At 41.4% G+C, this 25,521-nt stretch overlaps 1 protein-coding gene across 4 annotated transcripts; it reads left to right on the top strand.

The window, feature by feature from the left end:
• On the top strand, positions 1–25,258 carry LOC138853078 (zinc finger protein 271-like). 4 transcript variants are annotated; one of them, XM_070087658.1, is made up of 2 exons: positions 1–1,719; positions 21,936–25,258. In XM_070087658.1, the coding sequence occupies exon 2, from the start codon at positions 23,064–23,066 to the stop codon at positions 24,042–24,044; it is 981 nt and encodes a 326-aa protein (XP_069943759.1). In that variant the 5' UTR covers positions 1–1,719; positions 21,936–23,063; the 3' UTR covers positions 24,045–25,258. The 4 variants fall into 4 exon arrangements, with proteins under 4 accessions (XP_069943759.1, XP_069943761.1, XP_069943760.1 ...); XM_070087660.1 differs by lacking the exon at positions 1–1,719 and adding an exon at positions 1,725–1,858; XM_070087659.1 differs by lacking the exon at positions 1–1,719 and adding an exon at positions 1,892–2,046.
• The last annotated feature ends 263 nt before the right edge of the window (positions 25,259–25,521 follow it).

Genomic DNA, 25,521 nt, shown 5'->3' with positions numbered 1-25,521 from the left:
AGGGTGACTGCTGCCTCCATCACAACAACAGTGAGGGTGACAGCTGCTGCTGCTTCCGTCACAACAAGTGAGGGTGACTGCTGCCTCCATCACAACAACAGTGAGGGTGACAGCTGCTGCTGCCTCCGTCACAACAACAGTGAGGGTGACAGCTGCTGCTGCCTCCGTCACAACAACAGTGAGGGTGACAGCTGTTGCTGCCTCCGTCACAACAACAGTGAGGATGACTGCTGTTGCTGCCGCCATCACAGCAGCAGTGAGGGTGACTGCTGCTTCTGTCACAGCAACAGTGAGGGTGACTGCTGCTTCTTCCGTCACAAAGTGAGGGTGACTGCTGCCTCCATCACAACAACAGTGAGGGTGACTACTGTTGCCTCCGTCACAACAGTGAGAGTGACTACTGTTGCCTCCGTCACAACAGTGAGTGACTACTGTTGCCTCCGTCACAACAGTGAGTGACTACTGTTGCCTCCGTCACAACAGTGAGAGTGACTACTGTTGCCTCCGTCACAACAACAGTGAGAGTGACTACTGTTGCCTCCGTCACAATAACAGTAAGGGTGACTGCTGCTGCCTCCGTCACAACAACAGTGAGAGTGCTGCTGCCTCCGTCACAACAACAGTGAGAGTAACTACTGTTGCCTCCGTCACAACAACAGTGAGAGTAACTACTGTTGCCTCCGTCACAACAACAGTGAGAGTAACTACTGTTGCTACCTCCGTCACAACAACAGTGAGAGTGACTACTGTTGCTACCTCCGTCAGAACAACAGTGAGAGTGACTACTGTTGCTACCTCCGTCACAACAGTGAGTGACTACTGTTGCTACCTCCGTCACAACAACAGTGAGAGTGACTACTGCTGCTGCCTCCGTCACAACAACAGTGAGAGTACTGTTGCTACCTCCGTCACAACAACAGTGAGACTACTGTTGCTACCTCCGTCACAACAACAGTGAAAGTGACTACTGTTGCTACCTCCGTCACAACAACAGTGAGAGTGACTACTGTTGCTGCCTCCGTCACAACAAGTGAGAGTGACTACTGTTGCTACCTCCGTCACAACAACAGTGAGAGTGACTACTGTTGCTACCTCCGTCACAACAACAGTGAGAGTGACTACTGTTGCTACCTCCGTCACAACAACAGTGAAAGTGACTACTGTTGCTACCTCCGTCACAACAACAGTGAGAGTGACTACTGCTGCTACCTCCGTCACAACAAGTGAGACTAACTACTGTTGCTACCTCCGTCACAACAACAGTGAGAGTGACTACTGATGCTACCTCCGTCACAACAACAGTGAGACTACTGTTGCTACCTCCGTCACAACAGAATGACTACTGTTGCTACCTCCGTCACAACAACAGTGAGACTACTGTTGCTACCTCCGTCACAACAGAGTGACTACTGTTGCTACCTCCGTCACAACAACAGTGAAAGTGACTACTGTTGCTACCTCCGTCACAACAACAGTGAAAGTGACTACTGTTGCTACCTCCGTCACAACAACAGTGAAAGTGACTACTGTTGCTACCTCCGTCACAACAGTGAGAGTGACTACTGTTGCTACCTCCGTCACAACAGTGAGTGACTACTGTTGCTACCTCCGTCACAACAACAGTGAGAGTGACTACTGTTGCTTCCTCCGTCACAACAGAGTGACTACTGTTGCTACCTCCGTCACAACAACAGTGTAGCAGCAGTAACGACACCTCAGGTTAGCTTGACTCTATAAAGATCTTGTTACTTTATCTTGGAAACAGTGAAGTTAAGTAACAATGTTGTGACGTTATTGTTACATATGATCTGCTGTAACTCCCAGACAACAGGAAAATGTTACGGGTTGTTATAACCAGGTGAATCTTGTCTTCAAGGTTATTATTATTGTTAACCCAGAGGCTTAGTTATGATAACCCAGCCAAGATACTGGCTTATTTCTTTATCCTCAAACCCAGGATGTAACCCACACCAGTCGCCTAACACCCAGGTACCTGCTTACTGCTAGGTGGATAGTGACTGCAGGTGTAAGGAGGTTAACACCCAGGTACAGTACCTACTTAGTGCTGGGTGAACAGGGGCAGCAGGTACAGTACCTACTTAGTGCTGGGTGAACAGGGGCAGCAGGTACAGTACCTACTTAGTGCTGGGTGAACAGGGGCAGCAGGTACAGTACCTACTTAGTGCTGGGTGAACAGGGGCAGCAGGTACAGTACCTACTTACTGCTGGGTGAATAGGGGCAGCATGTATAGTACCTACTTACCGTTGGGTGAACAGGGGCAGCAGGTACAGTACCTACTTAGTGCTGGGTGAACAGGGGCAGCATGTACAGCACCTACTTACTGCTAGGTGAACAGGGGCAGCAGGTACAGTACCTACTTAGTGCTGGGTGAACAGGGGCAGCAGGTACAGTACCTACTTAGTGCTGGGTGAACAGGGGCAGCAGGTACAGTACCTACTTAGTGCTGGGTGAACAGGGGCAGCAGGTACAGTACCTACTTACTGCTGGAACAGGGGCAGCAGGTACAGTACCTTAGTGCTGGGTGAACAGGGGCAGCATGCACAGCACCTACTTACTGCTGGGTGAGCAGGAGCAGCATGTATAGTACCTACTTACTGCCAGGTGAACAGGGGCAGCAGGTACAGTACCTACTTAGTGCTGGGTGAACAGGGGCAGCAGGTGAAAGAAAATACCCAGGTACCTACTTTCTGTTGTATGAACATTGTAGTAGGTGTAAGGAAACATTCTCACCATTTTCACCCGCCCAGGGCTTGAACCCGGATGCCTTAGTATGTGAGCTAAGGTTAACTTCTCTTGAACAAGATATGTTCACCATTGTAGCACTGGCTTTATGTACTGAGTGCTAGCCTAATAGTGCACTTTAGGTAGAACTATAGAAACACCTGTGCCCATTTGAGAATTTGGAGTTTGCCTTCCGTTTATATATATTATTGACAAGACTTTATTCAGATTTTTAGCCTAGATGGTTAGCCACTCAGAATTATCCAAATAAAGTCAGCGTATCATCAATACTGACTGTCTTGTTTCCATTAGGGTCCTTTAATTGTCTCCCCAGGATGCGACCCACAATAGTCAACTAATACCAAGATATCTACTGCTAGGTGAACAGAGACAGCAGGTGTAAGGAAATGCGACCAATGTTTCCACCCGTCCTGGGGATTGAACCACAGACACTCAGTATGACAATAGAGTGTGCTATCAACAGAGACACAGGACATTCAAAGTGTTAGCTTCAAGCCTCTGGAGTGTCACGATGATGTAGTGTAGGATGGTGGTGGTGGCCGACCGCTGATCTCATGAACTCGTAATTATCAATGTACTGGATGCTTGACACATCAAAATCTTTCTCTAGGGTTTTCAATCACTCCTTAATGTATGGGTGGTCAATGAAGCCATATACAATTGTCAGTTTTTATAGCAATCTGACATGCACACCCTGAAAGCTGTCAGTGGACAGCCATCTTTCTCTGATGAATGAGCCCTAGATTTGTTAGAAGTCATTGTTTGTTTTACTGCACTGAGCTGCATTTATCTTCAAATTTTGTGGATAGACTTGGTGTCCAAATCTGGACCTCCCTGCCAGAAATCTGCAGAGCCACTGTGTCAGCCAGCATCTTCAAAACTATCATTGAATAACACCTTCTCTCCGTGACATATCCCAACACCAGCTAAATATGAGAAAACTATATATCTGTATTCTCACTATCACAAATATATGGAAAACAGTATAATCTTATTCTTGGTATCTGTAATCCTCACAACCATTAAAACATTGATTGTGTCCACATTGTTAATATGTAAGAATCCACATTACCTATAACATAATCAAGCCTGTCATTCGTAAAACAATTAAACTCGATTAAAGCGACGTAGCATGTACTGATATGATATCCAATTCTCTTGTATTCATTGTAACCCCTAATTTTATCTTTGCAGCCACCTAGTTATTGCCTTATTAATCTAAAGATAGTCTTAAGTTTTCCTGAAATACCATATTAAGGGCTTTCTGCATGCATATGTAAATGTCATTCAGCCTTATACAAACATTATATCATGCTGAGATAGAGAATCTTTAAGGTACAAGTACACATAAGTGCAATACACACATAAGTACAGTTATCATACATAGTGTAAATTACCTAGGATAACCCAAGAAAGACAGAGGGATTTATTTCTATTGGGGTCCTTGTAATATTTTATTTAAACTTTAAAATGACTGCATGCCCCTGTGGGGTGACATCCATTCATATGACATGCTTCAGAGTTATTCATGCAGACTTATATTTTAATTTTAATTATTGATAAGCATTTATTTGTATAAAGAATAGTACAGAAAATATTACTGACATACTTCATAGAAGCCTCTGGATATGCAGAGCATTTCAAGCAACTTTAAAATAGCTTATAACTATTTACAGTGGAGCCTCAAATTTCGAATGTATCACTTATCGAACTCTTCGAAAATAGAACCCTTTTTTCAAACCAACTTTGTCCCTATTATCGAACCCGCTCCTATTTTCGAACCGCCGGGTACCGGACCTGTCCAGCAGCCTGCTTTGTCTGTGTCCCCACACAGGCGCTGTGAGCCAGTCTGGTTTTGTTGATGCTTGAGCGAACACTAACCTACGCTCTCATTCAAACATTTTACGAATATTTCATTGTGTTTAGTGCTTGTGGGACTGCGAAATAAGCTACAATGGGAGCAATAAAACTTGCTAGTGGTACCCTTGTGGTAAAGAAAGTGACAAACACCATAGATGTTGTGGCATGCAAAGAGTACGTAACCTTTATTCGGCGCATGTACACACCCTCATTTACAGGCTATCTCCCCCAACCAGCGAACCAGGTTGCTAAGAGTTGATGATGGGGCCCTGTCGTTCAACTAGTGACCAGGTTCTAGCCAATAAGAAGATGGTTTTGGCAATCGCAGAGGTTATGTGGGTACCGCTCTCCTGTCTGCCCTTGTCATTCCCATTCTAGAGCTGGTTGAAGCACGGTCTGCTATCTTGTGGCTTCTATTTCTGTCTTGCTTACCGTGGAGTGCACTATACTTATCACTGTACATAGTGTACATATTGCTGTTCTAAATTGGTGAAGGATAATATAAGTCTAAACTTTTTCTGCTGTGTTTATTTTGCTCCCATTACACCCGGGATAACAGGCCATTTGGAATCCTGGGTTGTAATGTGGGTAGCCTGTCCGAGAGCTGGAGCTAGACTTAGAGAAACGGTTGAGCTTAGGGTGAAGCTTGTAGCAGGAACATTGTGCAGCTTGCTGTCTGGCATTGCTTTACATTTGCGTGTCAGTTGCTTTATGGTCAGCCTTGCTATTGTGTGATCGTTCAACAGCTCACTACTAGCCTGTTCGGTGTGCTCGCTTCGCTAAGGTCAATCTTCTAGAACAGTGTAGCTGTCTGGCATTGCTTTACAAATTTTGCGTGTCAGTTGTTACTACCCTGTTCGGTGTGGAGAATTTTGCAGTCGGCTTTGCTTGTATGCGTATTCTGCAATCGTACTGTGCATAGCTAAGCGTGTTCTGCAAATTAACGTGTTACATTGGGGTATTCTGCAATCGTACTGTGCATAGCGAATAACTTATGCCACCTAGACGAGTCAGACGTCTGGTGTCGGCATATACTTTGCATAACCTACCTAAATTGTCCCTACAGCGTTGTTGGCAAATTGCTCGTTCCATTGGCATAAAATACAAACGCACTCTCGCAGCTGCGCAACTGCGTTCACTGATTGCTAACAAACTCATAGAAGAAGAGATGGCACATCAGACTCCTCCCTCTACAGGAGCTAGGGCAAAAACTACAATGTTCTCGCAGGAGGAAGATGATACACCTATGGAGCAAAATGGTCAATATAGTGCAGCTGGGTTGTCTCAAGGTGAATCAGCGTCGTTGGCACTTGAGCTGGCAAAAATCAATCTTGAGCAAACTAGGGAACAGAGGGCATTCGCAAGGGAAGAATTTGATAGGGAAAGAGAAAGGAGGCAGTTTTCGCATTCTGTAAATGATTTTAGTTTACAAAAAGCAGTACAGCTTGTTCCTTGCTTCAATGAGGCCGAACCAGTACAATTTTTCGAAAGCTTTGAAAATCAGGCTCGAGCCTTGAGGTGGCCAGAACAGCATTGGGCATCGTTCGTTCATACAGCATTATTGGGTAAGGCACAGGAATTTACGTCAGTATTAAATGACGCTGAATTTTCTGATTATCAAGTAGTGAAGACCACAGTGTTGGGAGCATATACATGTATCCCAGCCAAATACCGCAAGCTTTTTAAATTAAGCAGGCGGCAGCTTGGTCAATCCCTAGTGGACTTTGTGAGACAGCAAACCAAAGCTTTTACCAGCTGGTATAAAGCAAGTGGTGTCTCTACCTTTGAGGAGCTGGTACAGCTTATTCTGATTGATAACCTGCTGGAGTCTGTGGGTCCAGAGGTTCGAGTCTTTCTGCAGGATCGTGACTTAACCACTGCATTGGAGGCAGCCAGGTTGGCTGATACCTTCGAAACTAACCACTCCTTGTCCGAGCGGTCCCATCTCTCTTTTCAACAGTCTTGCATGAGCAGAGATCGTCAACCTTGGAGAATGAAGTGCCAGCCGGAGGGAGAACGTCTACGTCAGCCAACTAAGTCACCTGGTGAGCCACGCTTCTCAACATATGGTCCACCTGCGGAGAGGCAAACCACTCATGGTGCATCTCGACAACAGTATCCAGAGAGACACCAGCCAGAACGACACCATTTGCAACGTCAGCAGGGAGTAAAGGGCAAGCCTGTCGTCTGCTTCCTCTGCAACAAAGTAGGTCACATCCATCCCAACTGCCCCCATAAACCCCAACCCATTGGGAAAATCTCTAATATCCCTAGTAACATGTCCCCTAGAGAAGTAGAAAAAGGTATGGCCCCTTATTATTGCAAGAGTCTAATTTCCCTTCAGGAAAACTCAGAAACAACTAATGTAAAGACCTTTAGAGATACTGGAGCATATTGCTCACTTGTAAGAGAAGGAATATTACCCCTTTCAGAGAATACTTCTTTGAATTCCTCTGTTTTATTGGAAGCATTTGGAGGAGCTATATATTCTGTTCCTTTGCATAAAATTTATGTACAGTGCAAATATTACACTGGGTACTTGACTGTAGGTGTCTCAAAAGGATTCCCCATGAAAGATGCCATGTTATTACTGGGTAATAACATTACTACTGTTAGTTCGTGTCCTGAACCTATAATGATTAATTCTTCTCCGGTGTTGGCCATAACTCGGGCAACATCCCAAGGGTTGTCTGGAGAGAATGTTGACCTATCCTTGGACGACTCCGATCTCGGAATAGCCACGTTGTTTTATGGGGCACACCGGCCGGAGCCTCGTAAATCAAGTGAACAGACCCCGATCAAGCCTTCCTATTCCCAGGTTGCAGGATTGCCAGATGTCTCTGTTTCCATGCTCGAGGGACTGTCCTTCCAGGAGGAACAACGAAAGGACCCTTCTTTAAAATTCGCTTTTCAGGCAGCCATGGGTAAATCCTCTTTGGGTCATCCGGTCAAGTATGAAGTTAAAAACGATTATTTGATCTGCACTGAGACTGGTAAGGAGATAGAGGGCCAGCAATTGTTTAACAGGTTAGTAGTTCCAACAAAGTTTAGACCTCAAATATTAAATATAGCTCATAATACGTCATTAGGAGGTCACTTAGGAATTACAAAAACCTTGTATAGAATCACAAAAGAATTTTATTGGCCAAAATTAAAGAAAGATGTGAAGAATCATATTAGGTGTTGCCGAGAATGTCAGAAAGTTGGGAAACCTAGACATTCCATTAAACCTGCACCTCTCCAACCTATACCTGCTGATGTAAAAACCTTTTGCAGATTTAATTATAGATTGTGTAGGTCCACTTCCTAGGTCAAAGTCTGGAAATCAGTATTTATTTACGATTATGGATAAAGTAACCAGATACCCTGAAGCAATTCCCATGCGTAGTATTAATACTAAAGCTATTCTCAAAGCTTTAACAAAATTCATTTCTTGTTTTGGCATTCCTAAAACTATTCAAAGTGATCAAGGTACTAACTTTACTGCCAAAGCATTTAGGGAAGTATTAACTAGGTTAGGGATAATCCACAACTTATCCACTGCCTATCATCCTCAGTCCCAAGGCGCCTTGGAAAGATTCCATCAGACATTAAAAACAATGATGAGAACTTTTTGCATGCACTTTCCTACAGACTGGGATGAATCACTACCTTTGTTGCTGTTCTCAGTACGAGAGACAGTGCAAGAGTCTACAGGGTATAGTCCGTTTGAGCTGATCTTTGGGCACAATGTACGAGGTCCTCTTCGGGTGCTCAAAGAAGGATGGATGGGAGAAGACGTTAGCTCAACACTTTACAACCCGTCTTCAAGGTTGCAGGTGGCACGTCAGTTAGCCAAGGCTAACCTAAAGACAGCTCAAAGTAAGATGAAACAGAGGTATGACAGAAGTGCACAATTCCGCTCCTTCCATCCAGGAGACAAGGTGTTGGTGCAGGAACCTATACCTGGCCACACCTTGAAAGCTAGATTTACGGGACCTATGCAGATTGTAAGTAGATTATCTGATGTAAATTATGTGGTAGCTCCCATTGATAAGACCTCAAAAACTAAAACTTACCACATTAATCAATTAAAGTACTTCCATACACCAGATAAAGTCCCAGTAATGACTCTGTCCTCTACCTCTGAGGACGACTCTGACTCTTTGCACTCTATCTCTGAAATTAATATTAAACTTTCAAATTCTGTCCTCCTCAAGGATCCTAGCCCTTTAATGGAGGGATTATCTGGAATGCGAGCAACAAATTTAACGGAGCTTGTACAGTCATATCCTAATATTTTTTCGGATGTGCCGAAAAAATGTACGTTAGGTTATCATGATGTAGATGTGGGAAACTCTAAACCAATTAAACTCTCCCCCTACAGAGCTAATCCTGAAAAGCAAAGGCTACTTCAGCAGGAAGTAGAATTTTTGTTAAAGCATGGTTTAGTGGAGGAGTCATCTAGTCCATGGGCTTCACCGTGCATCCTTGTGAAGAAGGCTGATGGAGGGTTTCGTATGTGTACAGACTACCGTAAAGTGAACGAGGTCACAATTACAGATGCTTACCCTCTTCCTCGTCTGGATGACGTAATTGACTTTGTGGGTAAAGCTACTTTTGTGTCCAAGTTAGGTCTCCTTAAAGGCTACTATCAGGTACCTTTGACAGATAAGGCGAAGGAAATCTCTGCCTTCGTAATTCCAGGAGGTCATTATCAATACACAGTTACCTCCTTCGGAATGAAAAATTCCCCCTCTTCATTCCAGAAACTTATCTATCAGGCTATTAAAGGACTTGAAGGCACGGCAGCGTACCTAGATGATATTGTTGTGGTGTCTGATACTTGGGATCAACACCTACTTAGACTTAAGGCTCTTTTTGAGACCTTTAAGAGTTCCCATTTAACAGTTAATTTATCTAAATCTTCCTTTGGCCAGGCCACTGTCACTTTTCTAGGCCATGAAGTAGGTAGTGGTAAAGTTGCACCTAAACTTGCTAAAGTTCTTTCTATTAAAGATTATCCAGTTCCTCATGATAGGAAATCTCTTCAACGTTTCCTAGGCATGATAGGATTTTACAGAAGATTCTGTAAGAATTTCTCAGATATTGTAGCCCCTCTTACCTCTCTTACCAGTCACAAAGTTCCCTTTAATTGGACCACAGACTGTAACACTGCTTTTAATAAAGCAAAAAGATTATTGTGTACTGCACCCATTCTCTTGTCTCCAGACTTCTCCAAACCTTTTTCATTACAGGTTGATGCTTGTGAGTGTGGGGTTGGGGCAGTACTATTACAAATCGGGAACAAGGAGTTGCAGCCTGTAGCATACTTTTCAGCCAAGTTCCAGCCACATCAGAGGGCTTACTCTACCATTGAAAAAGAAGCCCTCGCGCTGGTACTGGCTTTGGAGCATTTCGATGTTTATGTGGGCCAGACATCGCAGGTGGTCACAGTCTACAGTGATCACAATCCTCTAGTATATCTCCAAGCCATGAAGAACCACAACACAAGGCTTATGCGCTGGATGCTAAGGCTGCAGCCCTACAATATTTCCATTAAATATATTGCCGGCAAAGAAAATATGTTGGCAGACTCTTTATCTAGAGTATAATATTTTATTTAGGTTAGGATGTTATTTGTGGTAACCCCTTTTCACGCTCTTTTTTTTTATCCCCTGGTGTGGGTTTTTTTTTAGTGAGGGGATGCGGGCTACCGTCTGCCTGTATCTTGGTCTCGCGAATTTTAATGTCAGTAATACTTACGCATCGGCGATTTTGCCGACTTTGACTCCCATTTTAGGCCAATTACCTTATTCCAGTCGACCAAATTCTTAGCTGTTTCACTAGTATTACTTCTAGTCTATCGATTGAGCATGAGAAATTGCCAACTCAACTGTTTCATCTACAAAATAAAGTGATTGGAAATTGGTAATCTGGCCAATTTAACGCAAAGTTCAAAATATTCCAGTTTCAAAATAGGGTCTAGAATAAACAATGCAGGCATTCCTGGCACTAAACTAACATTTCCTCTGTTCATTAGTTATGTTTTCAGGCTTTACAAATGAATTCCATTTTGATTTTTAATTCGCATAATGAATTTTTATTCAAACCAAAAAATAGAAGATTTACGGTCATGCAATATTGTAATAATTGTATAAATAATATCAGCACATTTGTGAACATATATTAGACCCACCAGCTGGCGTGTATTAGACGTGTGAGGTCATTTATTTACTCTTAAACATCGGCAAAAATTTAACATTTCTGCTAATTTGAGCTCAGTTTCAAGCCATTTTCAGTACTAACACCAATCAAAAATCATCTCTATTTCTGTAACGTATCTTCCGTTCTATCAAATGACACCAAGAAATCGCAAATATAACTATAAAAAACATATGAAAAAACACTGCAAAGTTGCTGTTTCAATAAAAAATTATGGTCTCAGTTTTCTTTCTCTCATTATGCACTGCATGCTGCAGGATTTGTTTTATGTAGTGCACACATACTACGTAGATGTATTCTCTCATATCTAGGCCCAAATTTACCGCTCACAGCTTATCAGAGTGAGCTGAGCTTATGGCATAGATCTATGGTTTGGACCCTCAACATAAAGCCGTAGATCTACGGTACGGACCCTGAAAGGGTTAAAGACTTTAGGTAGAAAAGCCTTCTCTGAGGTTACTTCCCTTCTTTGTCTTTTAATGCCTCTAGGACCAGCTTGAGAGTCACTAGACCCCTGTCTCATAAAATAACTGTCCAGAGTGCTCTGTTTCTGGCATCTCTTTAAGATTTCCCTGGAGTGGGACAAGGTTTTGTCACTAAACATGTTGCAGATATGGCTTGTTTCAGCTTTGTCAGGGTGGTACTTCTCAACAAAACTTTGCACATCATTCCACTTTGCATAAATGTTCTTAATCAATGAAGAAGGCACCTCCTTCACTACCTCTTCCTCCTCCTCTGAAGCAAGTTCCTCAGCTGCAGTCTGTTGCTATTCAAGTTGAAGCTCTTGCAGCTCTTCTTCAGTGGTTAGCTCTTCCCTGTAATCCTCCACCAGCTCTTCCACATCCTCGCCACTCACCTTCAACCCTAGGGACTTCCCCAGTGCCACAGTAGAGTCCACAGGGTCGGCAGGGTCAGGGTCAGCCTCAAACTCTTCAAAATCCCTCTCTTGGACACAATCTGACCACAGTTTTCTCCAACCAGAGTTCAAAGTCCTGGAAGTCACTCTCTCCCAAGCCTTACCTATAAGGCTTATGCAGTGGAGGATAGTGAAGTGATTCCTCCAGAACTCTCTTAGGGTCAACTGAGTGTCCGAGGTCACTTCAAAGCACTTTTGAAACTGCTTTTGTGTAGTTTTTTGAAGTTAGAAATGACCTGCTGGTCAGTGGGCTGGAGGAGAGGAGTGGTGTTAGGAGGCAAGAATTTCACTTTTATATAACTGAAGTCCTTAAACACTTGGTCTTCCAAGTCTAGTGGATGTGCAGGAGCATTGTCCAGTACCAGGAGGCACTTGAGTGGCAATTTTTTTTTCCAGGAGGTATTTTTTCACACTTGGGCCAAACACATCATTAACCCACTCTTTGAAAATTTACCTTGTGACCCATGCCTTATAATTAGCTTTCCACATCACACACAATTTTTTTAGGGGAAAAAATATTTCCCTGCGTACCTGCGTAGCTGAACGTATCAACCTATATCTCGGAAGTAAGTTATTTATCTATTTGGGGCTTTAGAGCCAATATTTATGAACGAATTGACCTGATTTTCACAACAAACATAGAAGAATGATTGCTCTACAAGCTCTCAGTCTGATTTTTGACATATCCCAAATATTTTCAGATTTGTGTGGGTAAACAAGGCCGATATCTTCCTTAATGTCATGAAACTTAGAAACTATATTTTTTTTTTTAAATGAAGATAAGGTTTATTACAAACTTAGGACCGAGGGAGGATGGAATTAGAAGTGTTCTATCAGCAACAAGTGTCAAAACTACTTTTCCAAGTACCACTTTGGCCCTGCCAAATGTAATTTTTCGTAATTTTTTTTTTTTTTCATTTGCTTTTCAGCCAATCTTTCTGGCACTTCATCAAATCATGATTGATATAAGCTTCTATTAGTACACCACAGTTGAATGTAATTGGTTGACAAATAAAAAAGTCGACCCCAAAGTAGCAGAAGTCTATAAAGGCTATAGCGGCAGCCAGCGATAAAGTATAGCGTTAACAGTGTAGCAAGTTAAGCGATTAATCGATAGAAAAAGGACAGCATGAACCTAACTCTTCCAATGTTGTTGGAGTTATATAGGGAAACTGACAACACCACCATCTCTAACGCCGCTGCTGCCGGGTCCACCACCACTATGTAAGCCTTACGCTCTCAGTGGCCCTTATACACCCAACAAAAACAGTGCAACACTCTTGACATACTTAATGACATATTTTATTCATTCTAGAGTATATATCATGTTTCTATGTTATTAATATTGTTTATTATATCATATTAGATGAACTGTGATAGATAAATAAGTTGTAGAATTGATATTAGTGTCATATTGAAGGACTATCTTGCCTTATCTCCAAACAAACTCTGCCACCGCCACAATTCCTAACATATATAATGACATATTTTAAATATGATTGGGCGGTTGGACATTCACGAATGTTCGAAGCCCACGAAAGTGGAACTCGTGAATGTGGAGGGAGACCTGTATACGGCTCCCCTGTCTTTCTAATATGGTGCACCCCACCCGGTTTGTTTAAATTCTCCGTGAGCACATCTCTTTATTATGTCTGGAAACTTTCCAAAATTTCAAGTGGTTTGTTTACATTCTCCATGAGCACATCTCTTTATTATGTCTGGAAACTTTCCAAAATTTCAAGTGTTTTAAAGTTATTGCATATTTTATATGTACTCTGATAATTATACTTATGTGTATCTATACCTAAATATATTTACACACTTTGCTGGTGTGCAGGTAAACATTAAAATCACTAAGAGTCTCTCTACTCTTGACTCCATAATAATACTAATCTCGCATTAAATGTTGTATATTACATTAATGTAGACATTTCCATTAATCAATCTATGATATTCATTCTAGATTATATAATAAACACGCTATGTAACATTTAAACATGATAAATACACCCCACAGTAGAATAAATTAACATAAATATGAGATATGGTAGCCAGGTGACTTGTAGGAGTGATGGCAAGAATGACATTTTCTCTAGTCCAACATCAGAGAAAATGTGTACATTATAATATTACTGGGGGTAACAAGAAAATTATTCCTTGCTATTTCTCTGACCAGTGCTTCCCTACATATTACAGATATATTGGCGTCTTTTAGCCGCTCTGTTATTCTGTGCCTTCACCTGTATAGGGAAGGCACTTGAGGTATGCTCAAGGCATACCTCGAGTGTTGCAGCAACACTTTCAGGGGAAGAAAACATAATGCAGGCTGTTGTTATTGGCTACTGCAAGCATGTTACCATATCAAGAGTGTTATTAACAACATCCAAAGGTTGAACTGATTAGATTTGTACAAAGTAATTAATAAATACATGTATAGTGGACCCCCAGTTATCGCCCGGTTCTGTTATCGGCCAACTCAGTGATCAGCCGTTTTTTTGGCGCCTGGTTATTGGCCGTTAATTCAGTGATCGGCCGGTTTGGGACGCGTCCATCCGCCGGCTGGGGCCGCTTGCGCGTCAGTTTGGCTGTGTCTCTTGGTGGCTGAGGAAGCTTCTGCTCATACATCCAAACATTTTGCTTATTTCCTATTGTAGTTTGTGTTGTTTTTGCAGTGCAACTCTGAAATAAGTAACCATGGCTCCAAAGAAAGTTCTTGTGGTAAAGAAAGTGAGAACGCCATGGAATTTAACCCTTTGAGGGTTTCGGCGTTACTAGTACGACTTATGCGCAGGGGTTTTTGATGTACTAGTACGCATAAATTCTAGCACTGTCAAATCTCGCGGGAAAAGGCTGGTAGGCCTAGATGTGAGAGAATGGGTCGGTGTGCGTGGTAGAAAAAAAATCTGGGACCCATTGGTGCATTGTGGGAACGCCATCTTAGTAAACAATGTCCACCATGCCTCGCGGTAAGAAGCTCCTCACTCCTCGGCGAATTGGGACACTTTTGCTCCCCAGTGACAGTTCTAATACAGATGGAAGTGCCAGTGAAGATGAGTTTCAAGGTTTTGGTGAGGTTTTGACCGAAACTAATGACCATAATATCGGTAATAGTGAGGAAAACCCAGACGACCCTTAGCCTTCCACCTCTGGTGCTGGGCCGTCTTGTTCACGTTCAGTTGTACCAGAATCCAAGAGGAAACTTCTATTTTCCCAAATCCCAGACTCAGATAAGAGCATGTGTGATGATAGTGATAGCGAATATGAACTACAAGCTCTTCAAACTAGTTCCAGTAGTGATAGTGAAGTGCAATATTCCCCAGTGAAGCATCAGTATATACGACGATATATGCTCTCTGGTAGTGTGCCATATGCTATTCCAAGGGGAAGGAGTGCATCTCGGAGTACATCCCGTGGCTGTACAACAGGAACAGACAGTGAAAATGACGATGATACTGTTGCAGTTGGGATGGAAAATGTGCGTGGTGGTAGTGGTGCTGGCGGTGAGGCACCAGCAGTAGGCCATGCTGCCACCCACGCTGCCACCCACGCTGCTGCCTCAGCTGATCTACAACAAAGGCCACCATCCCCCACCCACCCACCACACCAGCCTCCACAACCACAACCTCCACAACCACAACCTCCACAACCACCTGTCATTGTCCAGTACCCACCAGCAGACCGCACCTGGGATTGGCAGGAAGCTGTCAATTTTGTTCCAAATGCCCACCAGTTTGATGACAGCCAAAGTGGAATATGGCCATCTGTACACTTGGGAACAATGCCACTGAACTGGAATGTTTCAAGTTATTCTTTGACGAACCACTGATGGAAAGTATTGTCATGGAAAGCAACACATACTACGAGTACACCATGGCAAACACATTACTTTCACCAAAATCATGTCTACACCATTGGAAGGAGGCAACTGTGGCTGAGATGTATCTTTTCTTTGCCACAATAATGCTTATGCCACATGTGTATAAGCACAAAGTGAAATCATACCATACCCCCGGCCGGGATTGAACCCGCGGTCATAGAGTCTCAAAACTCCAGCCCGTCGCGTTAGCCACGGGCTGGAGTGAAATCATACTGGTCAACAGACCGCCTGATTGCAACCCCAGGTTTCAGTGATATAATGCCAGTGAATCGATTTGTGCTAATGTTACGTATGCTTCACTTCTCAGACAAAACCAGACCTGACAGAAATGACAGGTTATATAAGATTAGGAATGTGTTTGTGTATCTGAAAGAGAAATTCAGTACACATTTTTATCCCTTCAGGAAGCTTGTAATTGACGAGTCTTTGATTCTGTTCAAAGGAAGACTTTCTTTCAAGCAGTACATACCAAGCAAGAGGAAATGCTTTGGTATAAAGTTGTTTGTGCTTTGTGATTGTTACAGTGGTCTGGTATTGGATATTATTGTGTACACTGGAAGTTATACATTGCAAAATACCAGGAAGTTATTGGGCATCTCAGGTGATGTGGTTAGAACAATGATAGAACCATACCTTGGTAAGGGGCATATATTATATAAAGATAACTGGTACACAAGCCCCTCACTCAGTGATTTTTAGCGAGTGAACATGACAGATGTGTGTGGCACAGTGCGTGCAAATCGGAAACATATGCCCAGGTTTGACGCTGGCACTCGTAGAGGTGAGGTGCAGGCGTTTGCTGCCAATGACATCATGGCATTTCGGTGGCATGACAAACGAGATGTCACACTGTTGTCATCAGTTCACCCTAATGAAATGGCAGACAGTGGCAGGCAGCATAGAGAGAGCAATGAACCCATTCTAAAACCTGCAGCTTGATTGATTACACCTTCAACATGCATTCAGTGGACAAATGTGACATGCAGATTGGGTTTGCTGATTGTGTTCGCAAGAGTTATAAGTGGTACATCAAACTCTTTTTCCATCTTCTGGACATTTCCATGCTCAATGCTTATAATATGTATAAGATGAGGACCAGAAATAAACCACAGTATGGCGAATTCTGTTTGTCTGACATCAGACAAATAGTATTCAAGTACCAAGGAACAACACCTGCAATTGACCGCCCACCAAATTATCAACAACTACCTGCTCGTCTGAAGCATGGTGATCACTTCCTGGTAAAACTGCCTGCTACTGCTTTCAAGAAAAAGGCTCAGAAGAGGTGTTACGTCTGTGCACATACAAAAAAACACCCACAACAACGCAGAGACACTCATTTTATGTGTGAGGAGTGTAAAACACCACTGTGCATGACACCATGTTTCAAAGAGTTCCACAGGCTGCATAACTTCTAGAAACATTCCCTGTGACTGTATATGTGTATATAAAATATAGTAATAAACAACATTTCATATCGTTTGTTTGTGTAAATATTTTCTATAAACAAAATAATGACAACAGTGTTTACGCCCTTATTGTGTAGTATTGAAAAAGAAATAACTTACAAAATACTGATCATGTTGGTCTCAGAGGCCATAAAAGTTACTCAGACAAAGAAAAATTGAAAAATAATTGAAAATAGTACATAAAAAAGTAAATAGAAAAATACCGGGTGATGGCAGTCGGCGATGTTACCAGATGTTGTTCAATTTTGGCAAACCTCACGCCTCCATATCTCGGTAAGTATTGACGGTAAAAATTTTTTGTTTAGCCTATAATGTTTAGAAAAAAAAACTATTTTTTTCATAAGAAAAAATCATTTTTTTTTTTTTGAAATTTGGCCGAACCTGAGAACGAGTTTCTGAGAGGGCCTGTCGACCCTCAAAGGGTTAAGAGTGAAGTGATAGAAAAGTTTGAGAGTGGCATGAGGGTGGTGGAACTTGCCAGGATGTACAGCAAGAATAAATCAACAATTACATCCATCCTGGCAAAGAAAGAACAAATCAAAGATGCTAATGTTGCAAAAGGAGTAACTTTTCTAACTAAACAAAGGCCACCAATAATGGAAGAGATGGAAAAGTTATTATTATTGTGGATTTTATATATTTATTTATTTATTTATTTTATGTCTTTGCAAACAGTACATTGAGTGTTTATTACAGTTAGCCATTGTCAACCTCCATTTTTTCTCATTATTAGTGACTAGACACTGGGTACATGGCCTTGAGATGGCTTTGGTCCATAAAGTTTCTTTCCTCTCAGGTATCATATTATGCTATATATTATTTGTTCTGGTGTACTTTTTATGTTTCTATGCTATTATTATATAGCCTTATGTCATATTAGATCAATTGTGATAGATAAATAAGCCTTATAATTGATATTAGCGTGAGTATAGAACATTTTGTGTGTCCACCATGTTCATCACTTATTCCCAGGGGATGTTCCTGATTGGTTCAAAGACAATATTAGCTCCGCCCACTCCACCATGATCTCATACCTGGAGTTTACCTGGAGAGAGTTCCCGGGGGTCAACGCCCCCACGGCCCGGTCTGTGACCAGGCCTCCTGGTGGATTAGAGCCTGATCAACCAGGCTGTTACTGCTGGCTGCACGCAATCCAATGTACGAACCACAGCCCGGCTGGTCAGGTACTGACTTTAGGTGCTTGTCCAGTGCCAGCTTGAAGACTGCCAGGGGTCTATTGGTAAGCCCCCTTATGTATGCTGGGAGGCAGCTGAACAGTCTCAGGCCCCTGACACTTATTGTATTGTCTCTTAACGTGCTAGTGACACCCCTGCTTTTCATTGGGGGGATGTTGCATCGTCTGCCAAGTCTTTCGCTTTCGTTGTGAGTGATTTTCGTGTGCAAGTTCGGTACTAGTCCCTCTAGGATTTTCCAGGTGTATATAATCATGTATCTCTCCCGCCTGCATTCCAGGGAATACAGGTTCAGGAATTTCAAGCGCTCCCAGTAATTGAGGTGTTTTATCTCCGTTATGCGCGCTGTGAAGGTTCTCTGTACATTTTCTAGGTCAGCAATTTCACCTGCCTTGAAAGGTGCTGTTAGTGTGCAGCAATATTCCAGCCTAGATAGAACAAGCGACATGAAGAGTGTCATCATGGGCTTGGCATCCCTAGTTTTGAAGGTTCTCATTATCCATCCTGTCATTTTTCTAGCAGCTGCGATTGATACAATGTTATGGTCCTTGAAGGTGAGATCCTCCGACATGATCACTCCCAGGTCTTTGACGTTGGTTTTTCGCTCTATTTCGTGGCCAGAATTTGTTTTGTACTCTGATGAAGTTTTAATTTCCTCGTGTTTACCATATCTGAGTAATTGAAATTTCTCATCATTGAACTTCATATTGTTTTCTGCAGCCCATTGAAAGATTTGGTTGATGTCCGCCTGGAGCCTTGCAGTGTCTGCAATGGAAGACACTGTCATGCAGATTCGGGTGTCATCTGCAGAGGAAGACACGGTGCTTTGGCTGACATCCTTGTCTATGTCGGGTATGAGGATGAGAAACAAGATGGGAGAGAGTACTGTGCCTTGTGGAACAGAGCTTTTCACCGTAGCTGCCTCGGACTTTACTCTGATGACTACTACTCTTTGTGTTCTGTTTGTGAGGAAATTATAGATCCATCTACCAACTTTTCCTGTTATTCCTTTAGCATGCATTTTGTGCACTATTACGCCATGGTCACACTTGTCGAAGCCTTTTGCAAAGTCTGTATATATTACATATGCATTCTTTTTGTCTTCTAGTGCATCTATGACCTTGTCGTAGTGATCCAGTAGTTAAGACAGACAGGAGCAACCTGTTCTAAACTCATGTTGCCCTGGGTTGTGTAATTGATGGGTTTCTAGAGGGGTGGTGATCTTGCTTCTTAGGACCCTTTCAAAGATTTTTATGATATGGGATGTTAGTGCTATTGGTCTGTAATTCTTTGCTATTGCTTTACTGCCCCCTTTGTGGAGTGGGGCTATGTCTGTTGTTTTTAGTAACTGTGGGATGACCCCTGTGTCCATGCTCGTGATAGGGGCTTCTTGCAGTTCTTGATGAACATGGAGTTCCATGAGTCTGGCCCTGAGGCAGGGCGCATGGGCATGTCATTTATCGCCTGTTCGAAGTCATTTGGCGTCAGTATAACATCAGATAGGCTTGTGTTAACCAAATTCTGTGGCTCTCTCATAAAAAATTCATTTTGATCTTCGACTCTCAGTCTGGTTAGTGGCTTGCTAAAAACTGAGTCATATTGGGACTTGAGTAGCTCACTCATTTCCTTGCTGTCATCTGTGTAGGACCCATCTTGTTTAAGTAGGGGCCCAGTACTGGGCGTTGTTCTCGACTTTGATTTGGCATAGGAAAAGAAATACTTTGGGTTTCTTTCGATTTCATTTATGGCTTTTAGTTCTTCCCGCGATTCCTGACTCCTATAAAATTCCTTTAGCTTAAGTTCGATGTTTGCTATTTCTCTGACCAGTGACTCCCTACGCATTTCAGATATATTGGCCTCCTTTAGCCGCTCTGTTATTCTTTTTCGTCGCCTGTAAAGGGAGCGCCTGTCTCTTTCTATTTTACATCTACTCCTCCTTTTTCTTATAGGAATAAGCCTTGAGCATACTTCGAGTGCCACCGAGTTTATCTGTTCTAGGCATATGTTGGGGTCTGTGTTGCTTAGTCTATCTTCCCAGCTTATATCGGTTAGGACTTGGTTTACTTGGTCCCACTTTATGTTCTTGTTATTGAAGTTGAATTTGGTGAATGCTCCCTCGTGACTAATCTCATTATGTCGGTATGTAAAGATATAAGAAATTGATAAAAAACATGGAAAAAATGCCATATCAACGCGCATGCTATGCATAGCGCTGTCACCATGCATGTTATAAATTACTATAATTCCTTGTAGAAATATCATATAATGATGATAATTATACCAGAGTGTTGCCAGAAAGTTCAGCTATTTTTTTTTTTTTTGTAAGAATGACTCAATTTTCGTATTTTCTTGATTCTTTTTATTGCTCCGCGTGCCGTATATGTGCCCTGCTTCCCTTAATGCTACACTTTATCACTGGCTGGTGCTATAGCCTGTATCGACTCGTGCTGCTTTAGTATCGTACATATCGTAGAATCACTGAAGAAGGTACATTCTCTCCTCTCTCTTCCTCCTTCACTTTGGTACTCTGCTGTGAGTTCTTTCTTGAATTTTATAGTCTTTTTCACCTTCTTTACCAAACGGCTGGCACTAGTACAATATTTTACAATGTTTTCATGTGTTTTATTATTGTTTATGGTTCAGTACATTAAGAAAACAGTATTGTTAGGCTAAGTAAATACTATTATTATATTTCCCTACAATATATTTGTGCACCAAACATTCGTGAGGTTCTTGATCTCCTAACCCTCGCGAATGTGGAGGGAGACCTGTAAAGAGTTTTGGTCATAATTTGCAATCGCCATAAGGTGAAACGCCATAAAGCAGGGCCCTACTGCACTTCCCATCTCCAGGACTCGTCAAATGCTGTAACCTTTTGTTTTGACTTTGTTATCAGTCAGTGTCATCTAACTATATGTGGATTTATTGAATGCAGATTGATAAACAGAAGTACATTTTTAAACATAATACATCACGACAACCAACTACAATTACACTATTTATTTTTTTTTTAATTTTGATACCTAACAGAATGTTGCTTACTGTTTTGGGGGTTTAATGAACATAGCCCTATTATCCCATATGTTTTTTCAATTTGTTTTAGACAATTTTTTTTATTACCTACCATTTTCAAGAACATAACTACCATCTTAACTCGTAAACGGTCCAAACGTATATATACGCTTTTTCAACATTTGAAAGTATGTAAAAAAGTAGATCTTTTTTTTTTTCGTACATTTGAAAACGTGTAAAAAACTTTGATCTACTTTTTTTTTTGTTATACATATTTGAAAATGTGTAAAAAAAACGTAGATCTACTTTTGGAGCACTACGCATGTGAACGTAGATCTGCTTGGACCGTTTACGGGTTAATCATTGGTCAACTGTAAATGTTTATGGTAGCTATCACTTCCCTCATGGATGTTGCTTTTCTTACTCATTTTTTTTTTCATGTCAAAAATAACTGCTCCCACTTAGTGATTCATTTATATTTTCTGATGTGTTGAGAAATTGTTGATAAACCAAGAGACATCAAAATCACATTTTCTGAAATTTTCTCTATTTTCTTGATAAGTGTTTTCAGGTGTTTTGAATAACTTGTTTTATTTATAATTGACGCCTTCTTAATCTTTTATTTATTTACTTTTTTCAGTTCCTCCTGCGACCAAGACTTGTGGAGTCAACACCCAGTTCAGTGAGAATCATTCAAGTAACAGAAGTTATGCAGATACACTGCCAGTAATACATTGTTTACCTGGAGTTTACCTGGAGAGAGTTTCGGGGGTCAATGCCCCCGCGGCCCGGTCTGTGACCAGGCCTCCTGGTGGATCAGCCCCTGATCAACCAGGCTGTTGCTGCTGGCTGCACGCAAACCAACGTACGAGCCACAGCCCGGCTGATCAGGAACTGACTTTAGGTGTCTTGAAGCTCACCACAAGATCCTGACTACTACATGTACTGCCAGAACACCTTGTTGACGCAACATTCCTCCATTTATTGAAATAAATTAGTATTGCACATGTGGATTTAGTGATTTTTTTTAAATGTTAAAAATAACAGTAAAAATAATAATAATAATTTCTAACATGTTAAGCAATTAAATTTTATTATTATTTCAAACCTAAATTGCATGTTGCATAATTATGTTTCAGTTATTATGTAGAATTAATATGAAATGTAATTGAATGTTTTAAAGAGGTAATTCACCAAAAATTTTTTTCATAAAGTTGGAACATAAAAAGTCTCAAGCTGCCGTGTCAGAAATTACTGTTTCTTCTTCAAATAATTATCTGTACACATTGTTTTGAATCAGATGCCGGACTTAACTTCTTGAACTTAAGCAAATTATCTATTAATATTTTCTTAATCAAGTCTTTCAGTATTTATGCTCTCTTTATTAAAATTCATCAACTAATCCCACATGTTCTAAGTGTACTTATTATAAAGCTGTGTACTGTCTTTTTAAAAGTGAAATAAAACTACTGCATTTGAAAATGATAAAGTTCATGATTTGATTATTTTATTATTTTAACTTTAAATAGCACTGAAGTACCTCTGAATAATATATAGGCTTGTAGAACTCCACTTGACAGTTCATTCTCACGTTAAGTTTAAACTTAAGTAACACTGTATATTAATGCACCCCATTTGCAGGGTATCAAAAAAATCTCGTCTACAAATATTCTAAATAAACAATTTACGTATATATAAATGACTTATTAGTGTTCGCTTTTTAAAATAATCATTCATCTGTAATACAGTATTCTAATGCAAAACTAACATGAAAGTTCATTCAGGAGAGAAACCACATGAGTGTTCAGTTTGTCTAAAAGTTTTCCCAGTTAAATCAAATCTAATAAAACACATGATAATTCACTCTGGGGAGAAACCATACAAGTGTTCAGAATGTCTACGAACCTTTGCACACAAATCAGCTCTAGTGAGACATGTGAAAAGTCATACTGGTGAGAAACCATACGAGTGTTCAGTGTGTCTTAAAGTCTTTAAATATGTATCATCTCTAAACACACACAAGGGTATTCATACAACAGATGAGCCATACAAGTGCACATTTTGTCTAAAACGCTTCAAAGTTAAATCATCTCTTATACAACACATGATAATTCATTCTGGTGAGAAACCATTTCATTGTTCAGAGTGTCTTAAAGACTTTCGACATAGATCAACCTTTATAAAACACATGAGAATTCACACAGGAGAGAAACCTTTTCAGTGTTCTGAGTGTGTAAAAGGCTTTCCAAATAAATCATCTCTAAAAAAACACCTAAGAATTCATACAGGAGAAAAACCATACCAGTGTTCAGAATGTTTAAAAGACTTTGCTGATAAGTCGAATCTAGTACGACATATGAGAGTTCATTCCGGTGAGAAACCATACCAGTGTTCAGTGTGTCTGAAAGATCTTTCTGAAAAAACAGCTCTAGTTAAACACATGCGAGTTCATACGGGAGAGAAACCATATCATTGCTCAGTATGCCTTAAAGATTTTACACAGAGATCATCTCTTGTACACCACAAGAAAATGCATTCAGGAGAGAACCCATATCAGTGTGCAGTATGTCTCAAGGACTTTAAAGAAAAATCATACTTGATGCAACACATGAGTCTTCATTCTGATGATAGACAACACCAGTGTTCAAGATGTCTAAAAAAATATAAAAAAAAATCATATCTAACACAACACATGAGAACTCATATAAACGAAAATTTATGTCCTGTTTCAGTATGTTTAAAAGACTAAAAATAAAACCTCTGATACAACACACATTTCTTTTGGGTGAAGAACTTTTTTTTATTTTCAACATGTCGACCATCTCCCACTGAGGCAGGGTGACCCATCATTCACACATAATTACTGTTTTTGCAGAGGTGTGCAGATACAACAGTTTAGATGTCACTCCAAACAGCCAGTATCCCAATATCTCCTTTAAAATGCAGGCATTGTACTTTCCCCTTCCAGGACTCAAGTCCGGCTAACCAGTTTCTCTGATTCCTTTCACAAAATATTACCCAGCTCACACTCCAACATCTCGTCAAGTCCCAAAAACCATTCGTCTCTATTCACTCCTATCTAACATGCTCACACATGCTTGCTGCATGTTCAAGACCCTTACATACTAAACCTCTTTTACCCCCCTCCCTCCATACTTTCCTAGTATGACCCCTTCCCCTCCACTACAGATTTATATACCATCCAAGTCAACCTATTTTGCTCCATCCTCTCTAAATGACTGGGAATGGTTGAAGTCCCTTAATTTGTATTCCCTGAAATGCAGGTGAGAGATATACATGATAATATACACTTGGAAAATCCTAGAGAGATTAGTACCAAACTGCACATGAAAATTACTCCCTGTGAAAGCAAAAGACTCAGAGGAGATGCAACATTCCTCCAATAAAAAGTGGGGGATGCCACACATACACTGAGAGACAATACAATAAGTGTCAGGGGCCCAAGACTGTTCATCTGCCTTCCAACATACATAAGGGGGATTACCAGTAGACCTCTAGCTGTCTTCAAAAAGGCACTGGACAGGCACCTAATGTCAGTACCTGACCAGCTGGGCTATGGTTTGTACGTCAGTTTGCGTGCGGCCAGCAGTAATAGCCTGATTGATCAGCCCCTGATCCACTGCGAGGCCTGGTCTCAGACCAAGCTGCAGGGGTGTTTACCCCCGAAACCCACTCCAGGTTTATTATTTATTATCACACTGGCCGATTCCCACCAAGGCAGGGTGGCCCGAAAAAGAAAAACTTTCACCATCATTCACTCCATCACTGTCTTGCCAGAGGGGTGCTTTACACTACAGTTTTAAACTGCAACATTAACACCCCTCCTTCAGAGTGCAGGCACTGTACTTCCCATCTCCAGGACTCAAGTCCGGCCTGCCGGTTTCCCTGAACCCCTTCATAAATGTTACTTTGCTCACACTCCAACAGCATGTCAAGTATTAAAAACCATTTGTCTCCATTCACTCCTATCAAACACACTCACGCATGCCCGCTGGAAGTCCAAGCATGCGTGAGCATGTTTGATAGGAGTGAATGGAGACAAATGGTTTTTAATACTTGACGTGCTGTTGGAGTGTGAGTAAAGTAACATTTATGAAGGGGTTCAGGGAAACCGGCAGGCCGGACTTGAGTCCTGGAGATGGGAAGTACAGTGCCTGCACTCTGAAGGAGGGGTGTTAATGTTGCAGTTTAAAAACTGTAGTGTA

Source organism: Cherax quadricarinatus, chromosome 22, assembly GCF_038502225.1.
Source record: "Cherax quadricarinatus isolate ZL_2023a chromosome 22, ASM3850222v1, whole genome shotgun sequence".
NCBI lineage: Eukaryota > Metazoa > Arthropoda > Malacostraca > Decapoda > Parastacidae > Cherax > Cherax quadricarinatus.
The sequence above is the reverse complement of the archived record's forward strand: the minus strand, read 5'-3'. Positions and strand labels throughout refer to the sequence as shown.